Genomic DNA, 21870 nt, shown 5'->3' with positions numbered 1-21870 from the left:
AAAAAAAAAAAAGAAAAGAAACCAAACCAAACCAACAACCACCAAAAAAACCTGCTTTGGACACAAAAATCTCCCCGGTGGGAAGGGTTCGAGGACTCATGCTTCACCCACGGTGCGGCAGAAGCTCTCCCTCTCTCAGATGCAACGTGGCCGGATCGGCCGGAGGGGCGACCGCCGTGGGGGCTGTCGGGACAGGGAGAGGGGGGGAAGGCGAAGTCAGTCGTGCCGCTGGAAGCGACGTTGCACAGACAGTATCCGCGTGTGGAACAGAGAAGGACTCGTTTAGAAAACACAAGAGTTATTTTGCACACATGGACGACAACAAGGCTACTTAGTTTTGTTTTTTTTTTTCTCCAACATACTCCGTCCTCCCCCACCCTCCCTCCCTCTACAAACAACAGAGCGGAACAAAAACCAAAAGGAAAAAAAAAAATATCCCTAAGAAATCCAGGTAAAATCCTTGTCGTTCTCCCCAGAGTTGTCCTGCTCCTGTGGAGAGTCGACGTCTTTGTCGTCATCTAAAATCACATCATCTTGTGACATTCCCACATCATCCTTCCACTTGATGTCGTCGTCGTCTCCCATCTCCTCGTCTCCTTCCACTTTGATGTCATCGGGGTCTTCCATGTACTGCCCTTCCCCGGGGTAGCACTCATCTGGAGACCCTTCTCCTCCGTTGTGGTCCAGGTGACCGGCCATGCCTCGGCCGGAGCAATCGGCACAAACCCCGTGGCGGCGAGAGCCGTGCTTTATCCCCACGCTGGCCGCCGACATGAACACTCGGTTGCACACTTTGCAGACGTATTTCTTGTCTTTGCTGTGGACCTGGCAAAGGAGAACCATCAGGAGAAGTTAATGCCAATGGAGACGGATCGAGAGCTACAGGGAAGCTCCTGTATCCTCTGGAGCTCTGGAAGCTCCCCCATCCTCTGCAAAGGCAAAGCCGCCACAGCCCACGGCCGCAGCTTTCATCATGAACTCAAACCCACCATGATTAATTCAACCCTCTAATGGCGTCATACGATGGAAAAATCCTTTTGATCAACAAACAAGTGGTTTTAAGAGGAAATTTATCACTTCATTTTTTTTTTTCCTCCCCTTTTCTTTGTTTTTCTGGGGTGCAACAAGTCACATTGCACCATCACCACGAGGAAAATTTTAAAAAGGAAAAAAAAGAAAAAAACAACCAACAAACCCCACCACCCCCAACCACCAGCTCTCTGCAGACCAGAGCAGAACAGCCCACGACCAAACGGGTGTTAATGTCGCGTTAATTTAGCGGTTTCTCTCCCAATCCCACTGCTGCCAAGAATGAGAGTAGGAGCACCATTAACGCATCCCCTATCTCTAAAAAAAAAAAAAAAACCAAAAACCACACACCACCAAAAAATCAGCAGCTGAATGCACTTCTAACCTTATTTCTGACTGCGTTGGTGGCTGAAAAATGGTTTGTCACAAATGTTTCTGTTCTATAAATCATGCCGCGTTCTATGCCCAAGAATAACAGGCCCACGGAGCTACCTCACTTAGAGAATAAGCGGTAAGTGGGGAAATGCTCAGCAGGACACCAGAAATCACTTCAAGACTCCAACTTCACTACTCAATGAGCAAAATTACATACTTTGAAGAGCACAAAAATGCCTAATCAAAGGTGAAATCTGTCACTGGCTACTTTTGCCGTGCGTGGAAGGCAAAGAGCTTGCTCAAAGCGTTCATCTGCTCCTCTCCCAAAGGAGACGGCCAATCAGTGCAGTGAGAACACCGCCATTCCACGACGAGGAGCCTCATCAAGTACTTTAATTTAGAGATATATACAAATAAAATAAATACGTATGTATTATATATATATTTATATAGAAATATACATATAAACCACTCCTTCCCATCTAAATTTATCCTGCCAGTTTTATCATGGAATCACAGAATGGTTTGGATTGAAAGGGACCTTAAAGATCATCCAGTTCCAACCCCCTGCCATGGGCAGGGACACCTCCCACCAGACCAGGTGGCTCAAAGCCCCATCCAGCCTGGCCTCGAACCCCTCCAGGGATGGGGCAGCCACAGCTTCTCTGGGCAACCTGGGCCAGGGTCTCACCACCCTCACAGAAAAGAATTTCTTCCTAATATCTCATCCAAATCTCCCCTCTTTTAGTTTAAAACCATTACCCCTCATCCTATGGCTCCCCTCCCCGATCAAGAGTCCCTCCCCATCTATCCTGGAGCCCCTTTAGGGACTGGAAGGGGCTCTAAGGTCTCCTTGGAGCCTTCTCTTCTCCAGGCTGAACCCCCTCAACTCTCTCAGCCTGTCCCCACAGCAGAGGGGCTCCAGCCCTCCCAGCATCTTCGTGACCTCCTCTGGCCCTGCTCCAACAGGTCCATGTCTCTCCTGTGCTGAAGACTCCAGAGCTGGCCACAGGACTCCAGGTGGGATCTCACCAGAGCAGAGCAGAGGGGGAGAATCACCTCCCTCGACCCACTGGCAACGTTTCTTTTGACGTGGCCCAGGATGCGGTTGGCTTTCTGAGCTGCGAGCTGAAGGTATTTGGGAAGAGGACAAATTGACCCACCTTACCCCCTCAGCCCTCAATGCCGTAGGACACTGGCTCAGGCTTTGTATTGCACCATCCCCAACCACGTTCAAAGCCCACGAGCTCTTCTGATGTGCTCCAGCTTCAGGTCCCCCTTGCTCTGAGCTAGTCCCTGCCACGTATTCTTCAACTGCATCCAGCAAAGTCATTGTATTTTAGTGGATTTTTTTTAACACTACATTTAAGCTTTTTTTTAAAGCAGTTGGACAAAGCTGGTGAAAGTCATTTAACAGGATCTACAGGCATCACTCATTTTTAAGTATTAAAAGAACGATTTTCAGGCATCAAAAGCTGAACGGGGTTACAGAACGTGGTCAAGGGTGCAGAATAAAGGCTAAGAGAGCCATACAAAAAAAGAAAATATAAAACAGGTACTAAAACGATGAGTAATTGAAGTATCTGATAAAAAAACTGATCACTTCTCTCCCTCTTTTCCAACACTGAGAGTTTAGCCAGCATATTTGAAGTGAAACGTATTACTGGATGAGTTGAGCAGAAATTAATCTTATTTCCCTTATTGCCAAATTAGTAAGTATTAAACACAGAAACGGCATTTGGCCCTCAGTGTCTGAAAATGGCATTAGGAAGACCATATTCTAACTGACTAAATACCAATATACCAAGGGAGAGAGGGGAAAATGTGCTGACATCATCCTAAATTTCTGAAAAAAATTTTAAAAAAGGGAAAGTTCTCAGAAATATGATGATGAAAGCAACCAGCTGGCACGGCAAGGTGTTCCCTGCTGCAAAACTAGTAATGGATCTTTAAAATCTGCGTGCTTGCAGCAGGAGTGAGCTTGCTGCTTGGATGTGCCTCCTGAACACCAGCCCCCCCCACCAAGGAAATACAGAAAGGACACCTTGGGGAGCAGGCAGTCCCCCGAGCAGATGGCCAGGCACTCATCCGGACGGACACAGGCACGGGGAAGGGAGTGGTAGTGGATGGTGGGGTTCTGAGCACCGCAGCAACTCGTCACATAAGCCGCTTGGTCACCCCAGTGCAAGGGGCTGGGGTAAAGCGCCCGCCTGGTGCTGGCACCGCCGGTTCGGTTGGCAAGTTGTGCCGGGTCACCGGCATCTGCTGGAAGAGGATGACTGGCTGCCTGGGAAAAGGCACTGGCTTTTGCAGCAGCAGCAGGGATAGAGCAAGCTGCATAGGTGGTGTAATGCTGAAATAATAACCAAGTTCACTATGGATTTAAAAAAAATAAAAAATTAAAAAAAAAAATTGAAAAAGCTACTGCAAGGAAATAGAAGCTCAGTACACAAACAAAACCACTCTTTCCCATACAAATTTATCCTGCCAGTTTTATCATGGAATCATAGAACGGTTTGGGTTGGAAGGGATCTTAAAGACCATCCAGTTCCAACCTCCCTGCTCCGGGCAGGGACACCTCCCACCAGACCAGGTTGCTCAAAGCCCCGTCCAACCTGGCCTTGAACCCCTCCAGGGATGGGGCAGCCACAGCTTCTCTGGGCAACCTGGGCCAGGGTCTCACCACCCTCACAGCAAAGAAGTTCTTCCTGAGATCTCATCTCAATCTCCCCTCTTTCAGTTTGAAGTAGTTTGCGATGCTGCGCAAGACCAGGGTAAGAAAGTTCAGTAGTTATAGAATTATATCAAGACAGGTCACTTCAAGCTAGAACCAAGAAACTTTTGGTTAAGTTTTTTTTGTTTGTTTGTTTGTTTAGTTGGGTTTTTTTTAAGCTGAGAACCTCAAGGGTATTACAGGGTAGAGCCTCCTTCTGGACACAGGCTGCTCACTGCAACGGGGCAAGAAACCTCGGTTTACACTCTGCCACCATGCAGAAATACCCCTTGAGATGCAAAGATTTATAAAGAAAATCTTCTTTTTACTTCAACAATCCAATGCAAAGAAAACAAGCATTTCTAGTTGATCTAAATTTTTTATATAAAGACTATCAAAAATACGCTTTTTAATCCGAGTTAAACAAACTGAAATAGTCCCTTTTATCTTTGGTTATCAGTTGAGGAACTGAGAGAAACAAGGGGGTTTGGTGTTAAACCTACTTCCTTTTCTTACACGTTATTTTTATAACACGTATTTTTTATTTGATGCACACCAGCATCCATCTTTACAGAGTTACCTGAGACTTGACAATTAAACCCCAAAACGTCAGGCGCATTGGAAATAAGATGAGAGGACCAGCAAAGTGCAGGAATCCAGCAGTTCGTCTCGGAGCGCCTGCACGACCGCTTGTGCAAATGAGGATCGTGGTGTCACTTGCATATAAGAAAATACCCCTGAATTTCTAAAGAAACTTCAAGTAAATAATGCAACTGGAATTTTGCTGGGGACTACCTTACAACAGTACCAGAAAAAAAAAAGCCCCAAATCCTTGCCCTTTTTTCTTTAGTGTACCCATTCCAGGATACCTCTGAGCCGTTTAAAGCTCTTTGGAAATGGAAAAAAAATCTGAATTGTCAGGGTTGCACTTTTTTTCAGGAATCGGCACTAAAAAGTTATCATCCAGCTGGTATTTTCTAAACTAGCTTCATTTCTGACATAAAAGAAGTCAGAGAGAGATGCAGACAGACGTATATCCTCTCCTGTGTGTGCACAAATACCTGATTTCATCTCCCTGGGTGTCTAATAGAGCTTGAACTTGAGACTCAACAGAACCGAGTCATCACATGGAATGATTCCAGCAGCAAAAAAAAACCTCCGAGAACTAAAATTAATTTGCAGATCACCTCCGTTTTGCTCCTGGAGGCTACAGGGCATTTTCCTGCCTTCCCCACGGTACGTAAAGATTTGCTGATTCTCATTAGTATAGAAATTTATAGAGCAAGAAAAGGAGTTGTAAATGTTGTCACAGCTGAACCAAGTTGGAGCTATGGAGCTGCCTTTGCAGGAAGGTCGGCAGGACTACAAAGATAGGACTACTGCAGGACTAATACTGTAGGACCACAAAGATATTGAGGGGCCTGGAACATCTCTCTCACAAGGAAAGGCTGAGGGACTTGGATATTTTAAGTCTGGAGAAGAGAAGATTGAGGGGGGATCTGATCAACACCTATAAATACTTAAAGGGTGGGTGTCAGGAGGCTGGGGCCAGTCTTTTTTCAGTGGTGCCCCGTGACAGGACAAGAGGAAACGGGCACAAACTTGAACATAAGAAGTTCCATCTAAACACAAGGAGGAACTTCTTTACTTTAAGGGTGGCAGAGCCCTGGAAGAGGCTGCCCAGGGAGGTGGTGGAGTCTCCTTCTCTCGAGACATTCAAAACCCGCCTGGACACGTTCCTGTGTAACCTGCTCTGGGTGGACCTGCTTTGGCAGGGGGGTTGGAGGAGATGATCTCCAAAGGTCCCTTCCAATCCCATATCATTCTGTGATTCTGTCTGCAAGGGAACACACACAGAGGACTGGGATGAAGGAATTGAAAGTTCTTTGTGGCTTTTTGAGAATTACAACCGGGAAACCATTAAATATTCTAAGCATACCTCCTCCAGTAAGATATTCTTCATGTTCAAAATTCAACAGATAACTTTTTCTATATTTATATTATCTACATAGATCATATTTATATTATTTAAATGACCTCAACAAATCAATTCTTGGTCACTGACACTGCCAACACTTGCGATTCTTCTTTTTAACTATCTCACTGTACTAGAACCAGTATTCAAAAAATCCCCAGTATTCAAAAAAAAATCAAGTTTTCTCTACAAGTTTAATTAGAGGGGCAACAGAGCTTGCTGGTGTGCATTACTGAAATAATTACGTAGGAACTATTTGCTCTTCCACAATATCACCTCTATACCAAGCTTTGAGAAACCCCTTTAGGATGGCAAATTGATGCTTCCCGGGAAAAAAAAAGCAAAATTTGGCTTAAAATTTTGTTTCTGAAGAAGTTGTGAAAAGCCAGACAATGGCCCCAGCCAGCCTCCTAGCCTGTTTCGAGCCACCGTCTTTATTAAAGCACGACATTATTTTCGATAACTAGGCATTGCCAGACCAGGGCAGCTTTGCCTCAAATTCTTTTTGTCAAGCGACTTATTTCAAAGCTTTCTGCACCCAATCATTCAACCTATTAAAAAAATAAATAAATATATCCTTTTCCATCCTGGAGTCAGCATTAGCTATTCTACCTCCCGTCCCTAATGCCCTGGATCTCTGGGCAGTCAGGGCTGGATGGGAAGAAGAAGGATCAACAGGCAGCAAAACAGCTTGGAAAAGTGGGGAAAAAAGGATATTGAAGAAGCCTTTGGAGAAGCCCCAGAGGGAAAAAAACCTACAGACCTAAAGCAGACGGAGCTCCCGTTATCGTTAACCTGAGCAAACGGGCTGTTCTCACCCAGCACCCCCCCGCCCCTTACCAAGGTGTGTCGCTTCATGTGCTCCCGGCGGGTGAACTTCTTCCCACAGATCTCGCAGGGATAGGGCCTTTCTCCCGTGTGGGATCGCATGTGTCTCTTCAGGATGCACTGATGCATGGCCGAAAAACTGCAGTACGGGCACTTGAACTTCTTCCTGATGACTGTGAACTCGTTGACTGTAAGAGAACAGGCAAAACACACAGATTACTTTCAGGATGTCTCAAAACGGTCAGTCTTCTCATTTACTATTTCACTATTAGTTCGCTGTGAAATCACACTCTCGCCTCTTAACCATCTATAATTTTTTTTAAAGCTCATACTATATTGTTACACTTGTCATATTAAAGCTAAGAACTTCAAGTAACTTCACCAGAGAAGCTTTTGAACAAGCCAACGCACAAACATTTAGCAAGAGTCTGTAACACACGCTGCCCAACGCTTGCTAAACGGCAAATAAAGAGGGCTGACAATCTGCTAGGATGCTCCTTTATTATGATGAATTATCCTCAATATCAAGATCTAACATTCTAATACTACAATTTGGGGAAGAAGAAGTAGCCAGCTTCAAACCCAAGACCGCAAATGTAACACCCCGACGCTGCCCTGCGCTTTAGTTCTATTTACGGGGCGATGCACGACCATCCTCACCCACCCCAGGAACATTTCAGCGAAGGCGCAGAGAGCGGGGATCACCCAGAAGAAACAGGAGAGTCACGACCGTCACACTCCACATCATCCAACTCTCAACTAGCATTACCATTAGGGATACAGGAATACGAAAGGATGCATAATGCCGAATTACGGCAGGACCCTTGAAACCTCTCTGTAAGACAACTATTTAAAGCCCTCGATGGACTGTTTTCTGGCCCCCCCTCATGATTTCGCTGAACCAGAAAAGGGAAGAACTCCTCGAAGCCGTTCTGACACTGTTGAGTCTTTTCTTCTTACCACCTCCTTAGAGGTGCCCGGAAAGCAGACCCAGGGGATGGGGATGGTATTGAGAGCCCAAGGGTGTAATTTGCCAGCAGAACCCCCTCCAAACAACAGGAAGATGCAATATGCAAACTACAGCTGAAAACAGAGCATTTGCTGCTCCCCGAGGACACCCACCCACCGTAAGCCTGGAAGTCACCGTCCACCTGGATCCGATTTTAAATCTCCACCTTCTACTAATTCCATTGCTTTCCATTAGTATGTTAATTTTCACCCACTTTTCTCCTAATTATTGTCATTTCTCAAAGCAATATATTGTTTCCGTAACATCGAGGGAATAAGAGAAAGCAAGTTCGAGTTAATCACCTGAAGTCCGCTATCGGGTATGTAAATGGCTCTTGGTAAACGAAACCAGTCAATGCAGGGGAGCTAAGGGAATAGGGAAATACCAGACCTCTCTGTGCCTTCAAAGATACCAAGTACTTTGCAATATTTCTAGATGATTATCGAAATTTTACCTGCCACGAATGCCCTGCTAACTGGACGCCCCCTGCATGCCCTCAGCACCCCACAGGTAACGCCCCCGAGTTACACTGGACACGGAAAAACGGCTGCTGAAAAATGGCCTTTTTTAAGAAAGTCAGTACTTCGTGTGCTCATGTCATGTAATGCCCAATTTGTGGGCTTTATTTTCCTTCTGTTTTTACAATTTAATTTGTATTTGCCATACAGATAAAACGATGTGGAAAGTAACTACCTTTGGCACTCATGTGAAAGTGCAAACGACACGATGCTACGAAGAGACACCTTTAAACAAGGTAACACCATCCCTCATAATCAGAACAAACCTTTTGACACAAGCTCATCTTAGAAAAAGTATTCCAAGAAGTTGTTTTTTTTTTTTTTGTTGGTTTTTTTTTTTTATTGTTCTAATGCAGACTAAAAGCACGGTTCAAGATCTTGAAATCTGCTGAGAGGTGAATTTTGTCTCAGCATTTGTTTTAACTACTCGGAATTAAACATATCCTCCACACAGGCAACTTTGTGGAAAAAAATTCTTCCTTTGATTAGCAGTTTGAATTGGATCTAATATTCTTATATTATTTTCTTGTGTCCTAACCTGCTGCTTTGGGCTGCTCAGCGACGGTGGTGCTCCTTCCTACAGGTGCTTTTTTTTTTTTTTTTTTTTTTTTTTTGGGGTGGTTTGGTGGGGTTTTTTCAGCACCTTCGTAAAGCTGTCAAAAGAATTGTCTAGCCCAAGGAAAAATAAACCCAAAAAGAGCCTACTCACCCGGGCTGCAATACTGATGACAGGGAAAGTGAACACTAAAGAATATTTTATTCACCCGTCGGTAGCGGTTACTCCCCACCATCAGGTGGAATTTGAAGGGCTGGTTTCAAGTGACCGTGCCCTCGCACTGCTTCGGGAACCTCCCCGAGCAGGTACTTTCACATGGCCCGATGCCCAGAGCCTCGTGCAACCTCTCCTTGATAACCAAAGACCCAGCCCTTCTCCTACCCCATACCTGTCTTCTGATTTACATAATTTTTTATTTTTATTTTTTTTTAAACAACTAGAACATGAAAATTCTCTCTTTTATATTACAGGAAAAGTTTATTTTCTTTTTTGCTTTATCTTCTCCTTTGGATTTGACAGCCCTTGTCTATAAAATCAGAGGCAAGGAGCCCACTTTCCTCTACGACAAGTATCAATTTTAGGATACAAAGCTATTTATGATAAATAAGTTTCCGGTCTCATCTCGTAACCGCTGGAGCGTTAGTGATAAGCCACACAAACATTTATATTCCCCAGGATCACTATAAACCTATTACTATGGAGTCTAGACAAGGTAAGCGAGCCGTAAGCTGATCAAGGGCAGTCAAGTGGGGACACGGAACCCTCCTTGCCCCAGTCCCAGGCCACATCCAGTGGTACCCGACGCCACAAACAGCCCACACGTGTGGAGCAGGGCCAGCAGGACACTCAGGTTGAATGACCTCGCTCCAGGAAAAACAGACACGGAGATCCCGCCAGCAACCAGATCCCAGGATTACGAAGCAAAAGTGCTTTAGAGAAGAGAACACCACCAAATCCCCTATTTCCTACATCGCCAGACTGTACCCGAGCCTGCCATTTCTGGAATGACCAGACGCCTCCTCTTGTTTTCTCTCTGTACCCGTCCCTTCACTTTACGGAGCTACTGCAGAAGCTGAAAAGGCAACTCGGAGCGTCAGGTGCACAGCCCGCACCGTCAGCACATGGCTTTCGCACACCCATAGCCATCTGCTTCCAACGCACACATGTATTTCCAACAACAAATTCCTAACACTTTCCGATTTCAAGATCCCTCTCGCTGACTTTTGCCGACATTCAGCTTAAACCGCTCCAGAATAACACTTTCAGCTTCTAGCACACTTATATTTAAAAAGTCACAGAACACTTTTTGCAGCTATGGTTTTTTTATTGAAAACTACTTTTTTTTTTTTTTCCACCAAATACCCGTATATTTAGTTCTTGTATCTACAAAAGCAAACACCTGGAAAACAACAGCATTGTTAGAAAAATAACCGTATTGCAGAGTTAACATTTTCACAGTACTGGTAAATATATGCACCCCCAAGCACATATATTTCACCAACATCATCCCAACTTTGGCACAGGTATCATCTTTTGTCTTAAACGACAATATTTTATAGTGCTTACGTATAGCAGCATTAAGGTCCTAAGGAACAATCTTTAGCAAGATCCTCACTACCGTTAACGACAGTGCCACAGATAACCAGCTACTGGCCACGGCTACAAGAAGAAAAGCACCAAGAAATGGAGAACGGAATACAAGGAGTGCCATAGTAAAAATCTATGTAATTAACTCCACTAAAATATTTACAGATGTGTGGTTTTAAGACCAACACAATAATGCTTCGAAAAAACCCTTTGGTTTTGTCATCTCAAGTAATTTTACTTATTTCACCGAGGCTGGCGGATGAAACGGGCTCCTCCATCCCTGACTCGAGAGGAGGGAAAGCACCAGTGATACACGGCCCGATAGAGCTACTTTGTAGGAACTCTGTAAACTGATATAATCACTGAATTACCACACTCAATTGGTTATTATGAAGAATTCACAAACTTTAAGAGAATTCTTGTCCCCTTAATCCTCATTATATTTAAGGTTATAAATAGCAAGGTGCAATTTAACTGTCAAACTTACACTTCCCATCATCTTCCCATGCCATTTTCTAACACAAAAATCCTGCTTTTAAAAAAAAGTTTTCTACGCAAACTCTGTGCACCTCTGCTGTGTTATACCCTATGGTTCTAACGTTTAAAAAAAAAAACCCACTCCTGATCCTGAAGGGAAACACTGGAAATTCTCAGAGCTGAGATCAGGAAGCTCTCTGATGTACAGGCCAAGGAAAATATTACCTAAACCTCTATTAGAGAGAATGAGCTGACCCGACTATAGAAAAATAGTTCCATGTTGAATTAAATCCTCAAATATGAGAAAAATGAACAAACATAAAACGTCACTAACTATTGTCACGTGAACAAAGCCTTTCAAAATTTGCTGAAATTACTTTTGCTGGCATCTTACTTTTCCGATTCAGACAAATCCTGCCATGCTGCTCCCAAATTTCCAGGTAAGACCTATTTTGGTCACAACTTTCTCTTTTGGCTCAGCTTTCTCCTCCCTCACTCGCTGGTTATTTAAGAGCAAAATAAATTACGAGGCAATTAAACTGACATCTGTAACAGGGGAAGCTGACACTGTATGCAGACAGCCGTGATCCACAATGCCAAAGATGTCAATGGGAATAGAGAAATAAATGCACGTGACTGCAAAAAAATTAAATAATTAAAAAAAATGATTGAAGTATGGTGTACTACACTGATTATATAGGAGCATATTCTCAACTCTGACTGCACCCCACTCAAACGAAGAGTAAGAACGAAGCCAAGTGGAGAAACTCTGGCTTCCCGACCCAGAGAAACCCATCCCTGGCTCGGCACGGAGCCGGCTGCCGGCAGGGATGGGCAGGGCAGTGCCAACACACAAAATACCTGTTCCCTCTCCAGGAAAGCGAGGGTAGAGGAATCCATCCCATCTCTCCCATCAGCTTTCCACAGGGAACAGCTTGGCAAGAAGCTCTCCCCTGCAGACCTCCCGGCTGCTCAAGTCCAGTGGCTGCTTTGTGCGCCACCAAGTAGTTCACGTTTTTGCCTCCCTGAGATGCAATAATATTATATGAAAGGACTTTCCTGAAAAACTCTAACAGATCAAGCATAGAAGTTGCTTTTGTCGCCTCAGCTGTCCCTCTCGCACACTAAGGAAAGCCCCCCCCACAACGCCGAGGCTCAGGCTGCCGACAAGCTGTGCTGTACGCGGAACAGCTGGAAAGTGCTACACTTAATTACACTACTTTAATTTCACAGTTACTATAATCTGGTTTCGCATGTAGACATATAGCAAGAGACACAGAAATATTTAATCTTTTAAAAAAATAAATGAATTTCATCTAATAAAATAGAAAATAAGCAAGACTTCTATCCTCCAGTAACAACCATTACTGATATTGTATGTGCACCGTAAGCTACAATTGGATCTTCTACGTTAAGCCTCCTCTCCTCAGTTTCAACAGCTTACATTCAGCATGGCTAACTTAATTACGTTATATAAAACAAACGAGTCAGAAAAAGGTACAGAATTCCTGAAGACCACAGCCATACTCCAGTATATTTTTTAAAAAGTCCTAAAAGTACTCAGACATAATACCAACCAAATATACAAGCCTTGCGACAACTTTCAAGCCCAAATAATACACCCTGTTGCACACGTGAACAAGCAGCATGTTTTTCTCCTTTAAATGACAGAGAAAACCAGATTTTATAAACAGCTTATAGGGCTGAGTGACCCAGTGCTTTTGCAGCTCCCAATCTCAACCTGAAAAACCCTGAAATGCCCGAGTTGTCTAACGGACAGAGCACTAGAGCAGAACTCAGAAGACTGAATTCTATTATTAATTCTATTGCTAACACGCTCAACAACAGAGGTATGTTATTTTCCCAGGGAATACAAGGAAAACATCACCATTTCTTTTATAAAGCACTTTGAGATCTCCTGATAGAAAATGTTTAAGGCAGTGTAAGCACACAGTATGATGACACCAATAAGATAGCCAAAGTGCCCGTTATACGGGCCGACAGAAGTCATCTTTGCACAAAAATTGCGCCGTGGCTGCAGTTACACATTGTCTGGAACCAGCACGTTATCAACCTGATCAGCTTTGGGGAGTTACTCTATTATATTACACCTGTGGTATGTTTTATTTGCAGCACGAGAACAAGGGGAACAAATTGCTTTTCCTAGTTTAAAAAGCAGCGTCTCTTTTAGGCAAGGGTAGCTACGCCTCCTCGGGATCCTCATTTTGTCCTACACTGTCCAAAAGCTCCAACCCGCCCAACCGGGCAGAGCCCAGGTAACAACACGCTTTCAGGTGGTTAGCAAGGTTCTTCTGGGTACCGAAGCCCCTGCCACAGAAGAGACACCCAAAAGTACGCTCGTTCGAGTGCACAGACATAAGGTGCCGGTTTAAGTCTGTCTTGTCTCGAAACAGCTTGGCACAGTTAGGACACTGCATCTTCTTACAGTTGAAGTGGATGGTCTTTTCGTGCCGGTCCATGTTGGATTTCAGAGTGAAGCTGGCGGGGCATTTGGAGCAGTGGAAACGGGCGAGCTGGCCGGGAGGGACACCCTCGGGCCGGGAGCAGCCAACCAAGTCCCACGGGAGAAGCACGGAGAGAGCATGTTCATGGATGTGCTCCTTCAGCTCCTCAGCGCACGGGAAAACCCTCCCGCAGAAACCACAGCTCAGCCGCTTGGCCAGGGCCAAGTCCAGGAACAGGCCATCCGGGTGTACGTCCGTGTCTTCAGACCTCGAGAAACTCGTATCTAAAACAGACACACACACACACACACACACACACACGTACCAATCAGTGTCTGCTGGCAAAAAATAATGATAGTTTAAAAAAAAATTATTCTCTCTACTTACCTGAATCTGAGTTATCAAACTGCCAAAGTGCTAAAAATCCATCGTAAGCAGCCTGCAAATGAAAAGCACACTTAAGTTAAGGCAAGCATTTACAAGAAGACATCTTTGTAGTCAGTGCTCAGGCTCTCATCTTATCACTGCCTTCCCTCGCTCTTTGAGGGAGGTTCATCACTGGATTTGGCAACCCTACGTGCCTTTACAGAGATTTCACTGTCAACGCAGCCAAGTTAACTGGGCTGGATTTTGCAAGATTTGGTGTTTTGAAGAGAGTAATCAACTTAGATCCTGGGTAACTACTTGGTTTTCAGTCTCACTAAGCATCTCTAGCTCCCACTCAGGCCAACGGGAAAGAAACCCTAAATAGAAAATGTCCAGCAGATACAACTGGAACATTTTCCCTTAGCCCCATAAAGCTACTTTTTCTCTCCACGTAGAAAAGCCCGTAGAAAACCAACACCACCTGCGTAGTTCCCTATATGTGACGCTCTCTGGCATTGCTGACCCAAATGATAAATAAAAGCTGATTTTTTATTTTTTTTTTTATTTTTTTTTTCCCCCTAAAGCATTTGCAATATGCCAGCGTGCAGCAGATGGCAACCCTCCATGAGGCAGAGGCATGATGCAGCCTGGGCAGGTCTGCTGGCCACCGGGCAAGCGGCTACCAGCCGTTCTGACCAGCTCGCTTTGCTCTAAGGTGACTGCAAAGGAAAAAATCAGCGTTTCCACCTATTTTACGGGACTAAAGCCTCATTAAAAAAATATTAAGAATAAGAAATGCCACAGAAAGGTAGAGATTTGATGTCAGACTCCTGACTCCTGTAATAGAGAGAGCCAGCCTGCTTCTATCGGTATTCAGATAGAAGAAATCCAAATGCGAAACACCACAAGTGGGTAATGGATAACTGGGCACTCGGCTATCTTTATGCCATTATTAATATTCCTGCACGCAATGGTTTGCAAAGGCATTTACAATTTACTTTAAAAAAAATACAGCTTTTTGAACCCAGTTCTGTTGAGGTAAGGCAGAAAGGATAAAATTAGGACAGCACCAGCCCTGACCTCAACAGAATGCTAGTTATAAAATAACCTATATTTAAAAATAAAAAAAAAAAAGCAGCTAACAGATCAAAGTATAAGGTATTACGGTCATTCAGAGTACTCCTAATGGGAGAATTTGATTGAACAGGTAACTTTGCATTTAAATGCCTTTGCATTTTTCCCCCACAATCTTACCTGGGTTGAGGAAGGCACCTCTCCTTTTATCGTGGGTTCTGGTGACATTTCACCAGCAGAGCAGACCTCGGGGGGGCTCTGAGAGGCAAGGTGTGATGAAGGCAGCGGGGGAGATGGTGCTTCCACTTTGCCATCACATTCGCCCCTTGAACGATTCAAGTTGGTGCCAGGCCCTGGGGAACACAGGAAACGAATCTCACCCACGTGAACCAGCACCAGCTGGTGGTTTTAAAAAAGGCCTTGCAAAGGCAGCTTATCTTCCGTCAGTGGGAGGGAATGCAGCAGGACAGTGATGCCAGGCTTTTTTTTTTTTTGTGTGTGTGTGTTTGTTGTTTTTTTAAAAAACCAGCCTCCCCACCCAAAATGCCTCGTCTGCGTGGGATGTACATGGTGAGGCTCTATCGCACGGCGCGGGCACTAAAGAGTCCGTCGGGAGAATGAAGCACAGCACAAATATCCAGAGCAATCGCTTTTCTGAAAGATACCGCTTGGAGAGGCACCATTTCAAACACAAACGTTTCAATCTTTAAGTAACATACACACAAAATTTACTCTACTACTTGCTTTCTTGAAAATTTAGGTTAAAGCTTCAGATTTGACCACAGTGTTTTATTCAATACGGTACTGTCAGTCCTTGATCTCAAAGTGCTTTACAAAAGATGGGATAAAGTATCCCTTTCGTTCTATAGCTAGCAAGCATGGAAGTTTAAATATTTGTACAAAACTATTTGACTATACCTGACAGTGATTACATTCTGATAATCTACCATAGTTAAAAAGGAGAACGTTATTTGGCTGGCCAAAGCAGAATCATACCCTCTTGTCTCCACTGTAGCAACAGCCAAACGGCAAACAATATTCCAGAAAATGCACCGAAAAAAATCAATGACAAATCTACATACAAATAAAGACCGCAATCAAGACCAGTGTACATTACCAATTGTTAAATGGACTTTAACAAACACCTTGACTGAATATTGGAATGACATATTGAGCAGGTCATTATTTTTGAAAAGCAAGCAAGCAAAATCAGGAGCAAATATGGCATAAAAGTAAACAAATTCATATTTAAAGCAGTCTATGCCCTAAAGGCTTTTTTTATTTCTAGCACAAAAGAGTCTGATTGAAACCTTTACGCATATAAAAAACACACTCTTCAATCTAGCTACAAATAACAAGTCAAAGTTTATACTCTGTGAATACAATACACTATGATCTGGGTCACAACAAAGCAGTCGAGTGAAACCACACAAGTGTTTCTAAATGCGAACAATGCCAAACCCAACTTTTTATCAGCTTTCAAAAGGAAATTCAGCTCTTGTGCCACAAGCTGGATGTTTGATTTACCTTCCTCCGCTTTGATCGCGGATGGAAATCTCTCACCACTTCATTAACGTTATTCACATGCGATAACGGTACTTCGAGTTTTCATCCTGGTGGTGCTCATCTACTGCTGGTCTCATTTAAAGGCAGGACAACAAAATGCTAAAACCCGGTAAATTCAAAACAGAAAAAAAATGGAGGGGAAAAAAGTGAATTCCTGCCTAGCCATCAACACGTTCCTTTTCTTCCTGAGCATCCCAAACTGATCCAAACAGCCCTGTTTACACTGAAGCTACACACTGTGACCATGGACAACTTAGAGGCATCTCCAGGTTGCACTTCCTTAAACAAATGGTGTTTTAGGATAGAGTAAAGATAAGCCAGTGGGGTCTGGCTTGATTAATTCTTTGTTAGCACCTCTGGAATTATATAGGTTCCTAACAAACTACGCATTTCTTAAAGCAAAAGTTAAGGCTAGCGAACAAGCAGTGAAACAGAGCAAGGAGAAACAAACTCAATCATCCAACATGAGCCACAAAGAGGTACAACACAGCAGAGTACAAAGATGATTTTTAAAACAATAATTAATATTTATTCGGTTTCAACAACTGCAAGTAACACAAGAAGAGAAACCCACGTAAATGACCCGTCCTTTGTGCAATAGAACGTAAACAGCACCTGAATTTACGTTTCGTCCTATTCTGACTAATACTGCGAGAAACCTTTCTCCCCTCCTAAATGTGTATGGAAATGAATTTTAATGTAAAGTATTTTAACTTCTAAATCAGAAATCAAAAGCGCTTTCCTTCAGTCAGCTTTGCGTATGGAAGATGATGCACTGGTTTAGCAGAACTCATATGAATATCGTATTCTCTGACAGTTGGACAGTAAACTATTGTGGAAAACAGAAAGGCAAAGGTTATTGTATCTCATTTAAAACTGCATCCAATCTCCCCTAAATCTTGGTTTGCCACATACAAAAATCCCACGCCAACCTGAATACCTTTAATTCCCTCTCGGGAAAGCCGACCACTGCGTAAAATGTATTCCTTTAACATCCAGTGCGAGTATAAATTATTGGCTCCAATGAACCACTAACTAAAAATAACGTATTAGCTGGTTTGCCCAAAAGAAAAGGGCTCTGTGTACCATGTAATCACTTGGATAGCAAACTTCATAGGAATTGCTTCTATAAACAGTTTCAGTTGCAACAGGGTAAACAGGAAAAGCCAAACTTAGACATATAAAAAAAGCACGCAATGTACTATTCTGAAAATGTGGAAGAGTTGCCCTTTAAGGAAGTCAATCACCCCAAAATATGAAAGTTTTCTGACTTTTTTTTAAAATTAGAAAAAAAGGATGTAAACTAACCAAGTCGTTTTCTAATGAACATTAAAATTCTCATTTTCTCCATTACACTTGGCAAAACCAGCTAAAAACATTCAACTAAATAAAGCCTTTGAGACCTTTGTAGATGTGGTGTAACCGTACAGAACAATGCTACCAAAGTTCAGTATCATAAATGAAATAAGACACACATTATTAAACCCAGGAGCTCAGCAGAACAGCACTGCTGAGGTCGGAAACCAGCAAAGAATAACCCGCTTTTACAGACGAACCATGAAAACATGTAAAGACGAGGAAAACGGAACCTCCTATGAGGTCTTACCTGAAAGACAACCCCAACAACACACTTGGCAGGTTCCGTAACTAATGGTACCCAAGACAACCCCAGTGTTACCCAGGAATAACTGACATGTACTTTTTTTTTTCCCCACAAAAGCTGCGTGTTCTTTAGGTTTCTGACAAGCACATGAACAATGTCAGTTTTGATCACACACCATGAACACCATAAATTCCCAGAGCCCTTCAGCTGCAGGTTTTCTGGCAACTGTGTTACCCAAATGGCAAGATATTTAAGTTTTCCCTTCCAATTTTGAATTAGTTTGAACTGTTTTAACTTTAGAAATGCTGTGCTTATGTTTGACTACATCATAGTGATACGACAACCCCACACACACATCCCGGGCTTCATTTTCCATCAGCAGAACGTTAAGTAATGTCACACCTCATACGATCATTGCAATATACAATGAGATAGGAAAAAAGAACATGGGCTAAAATGAAAATCTTGGGGTATCCTCTATTAACTTTTACAACAGCATGAACTATGCGGAAGAGAAAACGAGAACTTGTATGCAGTAACTTGGAGAGTAATACCCCCTTTACAAATGGCTCATCAGAGTTTTAAACATGTATAATATACTCTTCAGATTTTCCACCTCCATCAAGTTTTTTCCTCCAGAAAAGAAAAATAAACTTGACCACTGCTCCTTGAGTCAGTCACTTACTGTAGTGCTTCGTAAGAGAGCATGAAGGCAATCTGGTGGTAGCAGTTAAGATTAAAAACACACTTCACATTTTTTAAACTCAAGAGAGATTCATCAGTTAAAATTCTTTAACTTAGTGCATTTCCTCTTCAAATTAGGCAGATGAAAACTGCGCTGGTTTTGGTTTTTCTTTAAAAAAACCCCAAAAAAACCAACAAACAACAACCAAAAAACCCCCTTGTTCTTTTTCACTGTGCTCCTGCTGACTCCCCCGTCTTTTTTTTCTTTAATATAACCCAAGACTTAAAATGACTCAACATCCTCAAATTGTGTTTGAAGAAAAATGTGAAAAACACCTACAAAGCTAGCACAGACCCAGACTGCGCTTTTAGATCTCCAGAACCTTCTTACTACTTGCTTTACTGTTGTTTTATACACCAAAAATTCTCATTAAACTTGGCATCCTATTGTATTCAGTAATGACCACTTTAAAGCAAGTGAGTCATATCAGAACTTCTTTTTCAAGCAATTAAAATAAATCAATACCTGTGAATCTGCGTAAGATGAAAGAAAAATATGTCCTTTAACTCCCTGCTTCTGTAAAAATCCTCTTACCAGGCCACAGCCACATCCACCTACTGGTGCCAGAGCTCCAGACCAAGCCAGCAGTTGTCTTTTTGTCTTATGCAATTCACAAAGATGAGATAATTGAAGCTTAACTAAGGAAATTCAAGTAATGGCAAAAGGACTGGAGAACAGGGACCTCAAATACAGGCTAGAAGGACCTACTCAGTCATCGCATCCCTCACTGAGCTATCATTTGCCCCCTTTTCTAATCTATCAAGCTTTATTTTAAACTGAGTTGATCTTCTGCCTACACCACGTCTGTTCCTGAACTCCACTTCTCAGCTCATTAGGCAATCTCTAATTTCTACCCCAAATTTATGACTGCCTTACACTCATTTGTCTTCACGCCAAGTGGTCCTTCAGCTTTTAAGTAAAATCTAAAATCCTCCAGCCACAAGAAGGATGATGGATAGAGGGCGGCCCTGTCATTATTCCAGTTTATCATGACAGAAGATGAAAGCGTTGATTCCACCTGTCAGGAGCCAGAGATGGGAAGACGCAGAGCATCAATCACCCCTCGCAGCCGAGCATCATCCATCTCCGCTCCCACCTGCTCCGGTGCCAGCCAAGGGCTCTTCTCACTGGCCACCCAACGGCTGCACCGGCATCTGGGCAACCAAGGGCTCTTCAACCCAGAGCCCAGTCTGAACCGCCAAAATCTGATTTAACTGGAGATTGTTCAGTAAGAGAACTAACCAGTAACAAGATCGTTGCATTAGCAATTCTCCCCCAAACGCTAAAGCTCCAGAATAAGGTACAAAAAAAATTTTTTCCTTTAAATTAAGGAAGATTTTCAAAAAACTAATACCGCTGTTCAGACACAAGAAGTGAAAAGAGATACTAAGACCAACATAATATTGTGCAGTTTTTTCCCTTTATCGTACAACCCAAGTGACCATTAAGAGTTACCTATTCTTTTGCCATGAAGAAAACTAAAAATAAATATCTTAAGCGACCTTTTCGTTCTATTTAATCGGCCAGTTTTCTCAGTATAGATTAAAATAAACCTTTTCTGCTGAAAACTAACATGTAATACCCAGAAAGCCACCGCTTGCTCTGTTTTATGTCACAGATTATATCCCCATCTTCTGAGAGCATTATTAAAATACAGCATTAATAATTTTTCCTTCTTTGTGCACTGGAAAATCAAACTATTTTACAATTGCAATGAAGAAAATACAAATATACGCTGGAAAATGAGCTGTCCATGTCACGGTACGTATCAGCTGTCTCCAACAGATCACCAGGAGAAAAACCACTCGTTTCCATGAGAGAGTATAACGAAACAATCAATAGCTGCTCATTACTTAGAGAGAGGTCTAAAAGTAAACAGCAAGAAGGGAAGATCACGCAATCTACAAAATCACAACTGTTTCTACAGACACAGGAGCAGCAGCCAAACTTCCTTTCAACATTAGGCAATTTTGGATTCCAAACCTTTGTAGCTACTTCTTTTACCATAAGGACTCAAACACTTCGTATTTTGTTTTTAAGTACCATTTTGCAAACAAGCAAAAGAGAAGTTTGAGGACAAGCACTACATACGCTAAATGCTTACTTCCATGGCCTCAGCAGTTAACATTAAAGTTGGATCAATACCAGACACAGGTTTCCACATTTTATGGAAAGTGGGATTAAGCAGCACTTAAAACTGGATATAAACATCGTGGTAGCAATAAGTGAGACAGTGACCTGTATTTTCTTCTCACTAAATATTTCACTTAAAGTATCAGTAAGCAAAAAAAAATAGAAAAACATAAACTTACGAGAGAGCGAATGCGTGCCTTTGGGCAAGTACTCAAAGAGCAGAGAACTATCCTCTCCCAGCATGTCGGCTTTCAGAGACAGCAAACTGTTCTTACTCATGAGAGCCGCGCGCAGGTTGGCGACGGTGGCAGCCTGGAGCGCGTCCTCCTTCTCTGGGGTCAGGGGCTGGGAGATGTAGCTGGCTTCCCCACCGAGGAGGGCTTCCTCCACGCTCGCGTAGGGGTCCGGCCGCTCCACTCTGCTGTCAGAGCTGCTGGGCTCTGTCACTGTCACATCAGCACCTGCGTGACCAAAGATGCCACCAGAGACGTAAATTCCTGAGACGAGGAACATCGACCACACATCCCCGTTTAACCATGGCTCCAAAGAACTAAGACCTGGCAACTCATCACTACCTGTTTTGGCCTTATTTTTACCTTTCGGGTGTCTCCATCCCCTTTTCCAGGAGTCTGAAGATGAACGTGGCTGTTCTAGAGGCTCAAAGTGCACCCACCCCACAGCTGGGGATCTCTGTTCTTCCAGCCTCTGCCCCACTAACCCCGGCACCACGCATTAAGAGGGCAGGGCAGAGGGGGAGAGATGTGCCCAACCTCCCCCAAAACCAAGAACTGGATAAAACTTTATTCATTTATTTATTTTAAACTAAGATTTCAGAATATTCTAGTACTGAA

The 21870-nt window shown here is 43.2% G+C and overlaps 1 protein-coding gene across 1 annotated transcript in view; it reads right to left on the bottom strand.

Annotated features, from left to right (window-relative positions):
* Nucleotides 1-438: 438 nt before the first annotated feature.
* The window catches only part of ZBTB46 (zinc finger and BTB domain containing 46), a 45030-nt gene continuing 23598 nt past the window's right edge, over nucleotides 439-21870 (bottom strand). Inside the window, exons 3-5 of the mRNA XM_074157360.1 lie at nucleotides 21199-21480; nucleotides 6933-7108; nucleotides 439-825 (exon numbers count right to left, since the gene is read on the bottom strand). Of these exons, the coding sequence (XP_074013461.1) occupies nucleotides 439-825; nucleotides 6933-7108; nucleotides 21199-21480 (845 nt within the window). The remainder of the gene's footprint in view (nucleotides 826-6932; nucleotides 7109-21198; nucleotides 21481-21870) is intronic.

The sequence above is a fragment of the Numenius arquata genome, chromosome 12, assembly GCF_964106895.1.
Source record: "Numenius arquata chromosome 12, bNumArq3.hap1.1, whole genome shotgun sequence".
Classification (NCBI taxonomy): Eukaryota; Metazoa; Chordata; class Aves; order Charadriiformes; family Scolopacidae; genus Numenius; species Numenius arquata.
This window is presented reverse-complemented; position numbering and strand designations above follow the sequence as displayed.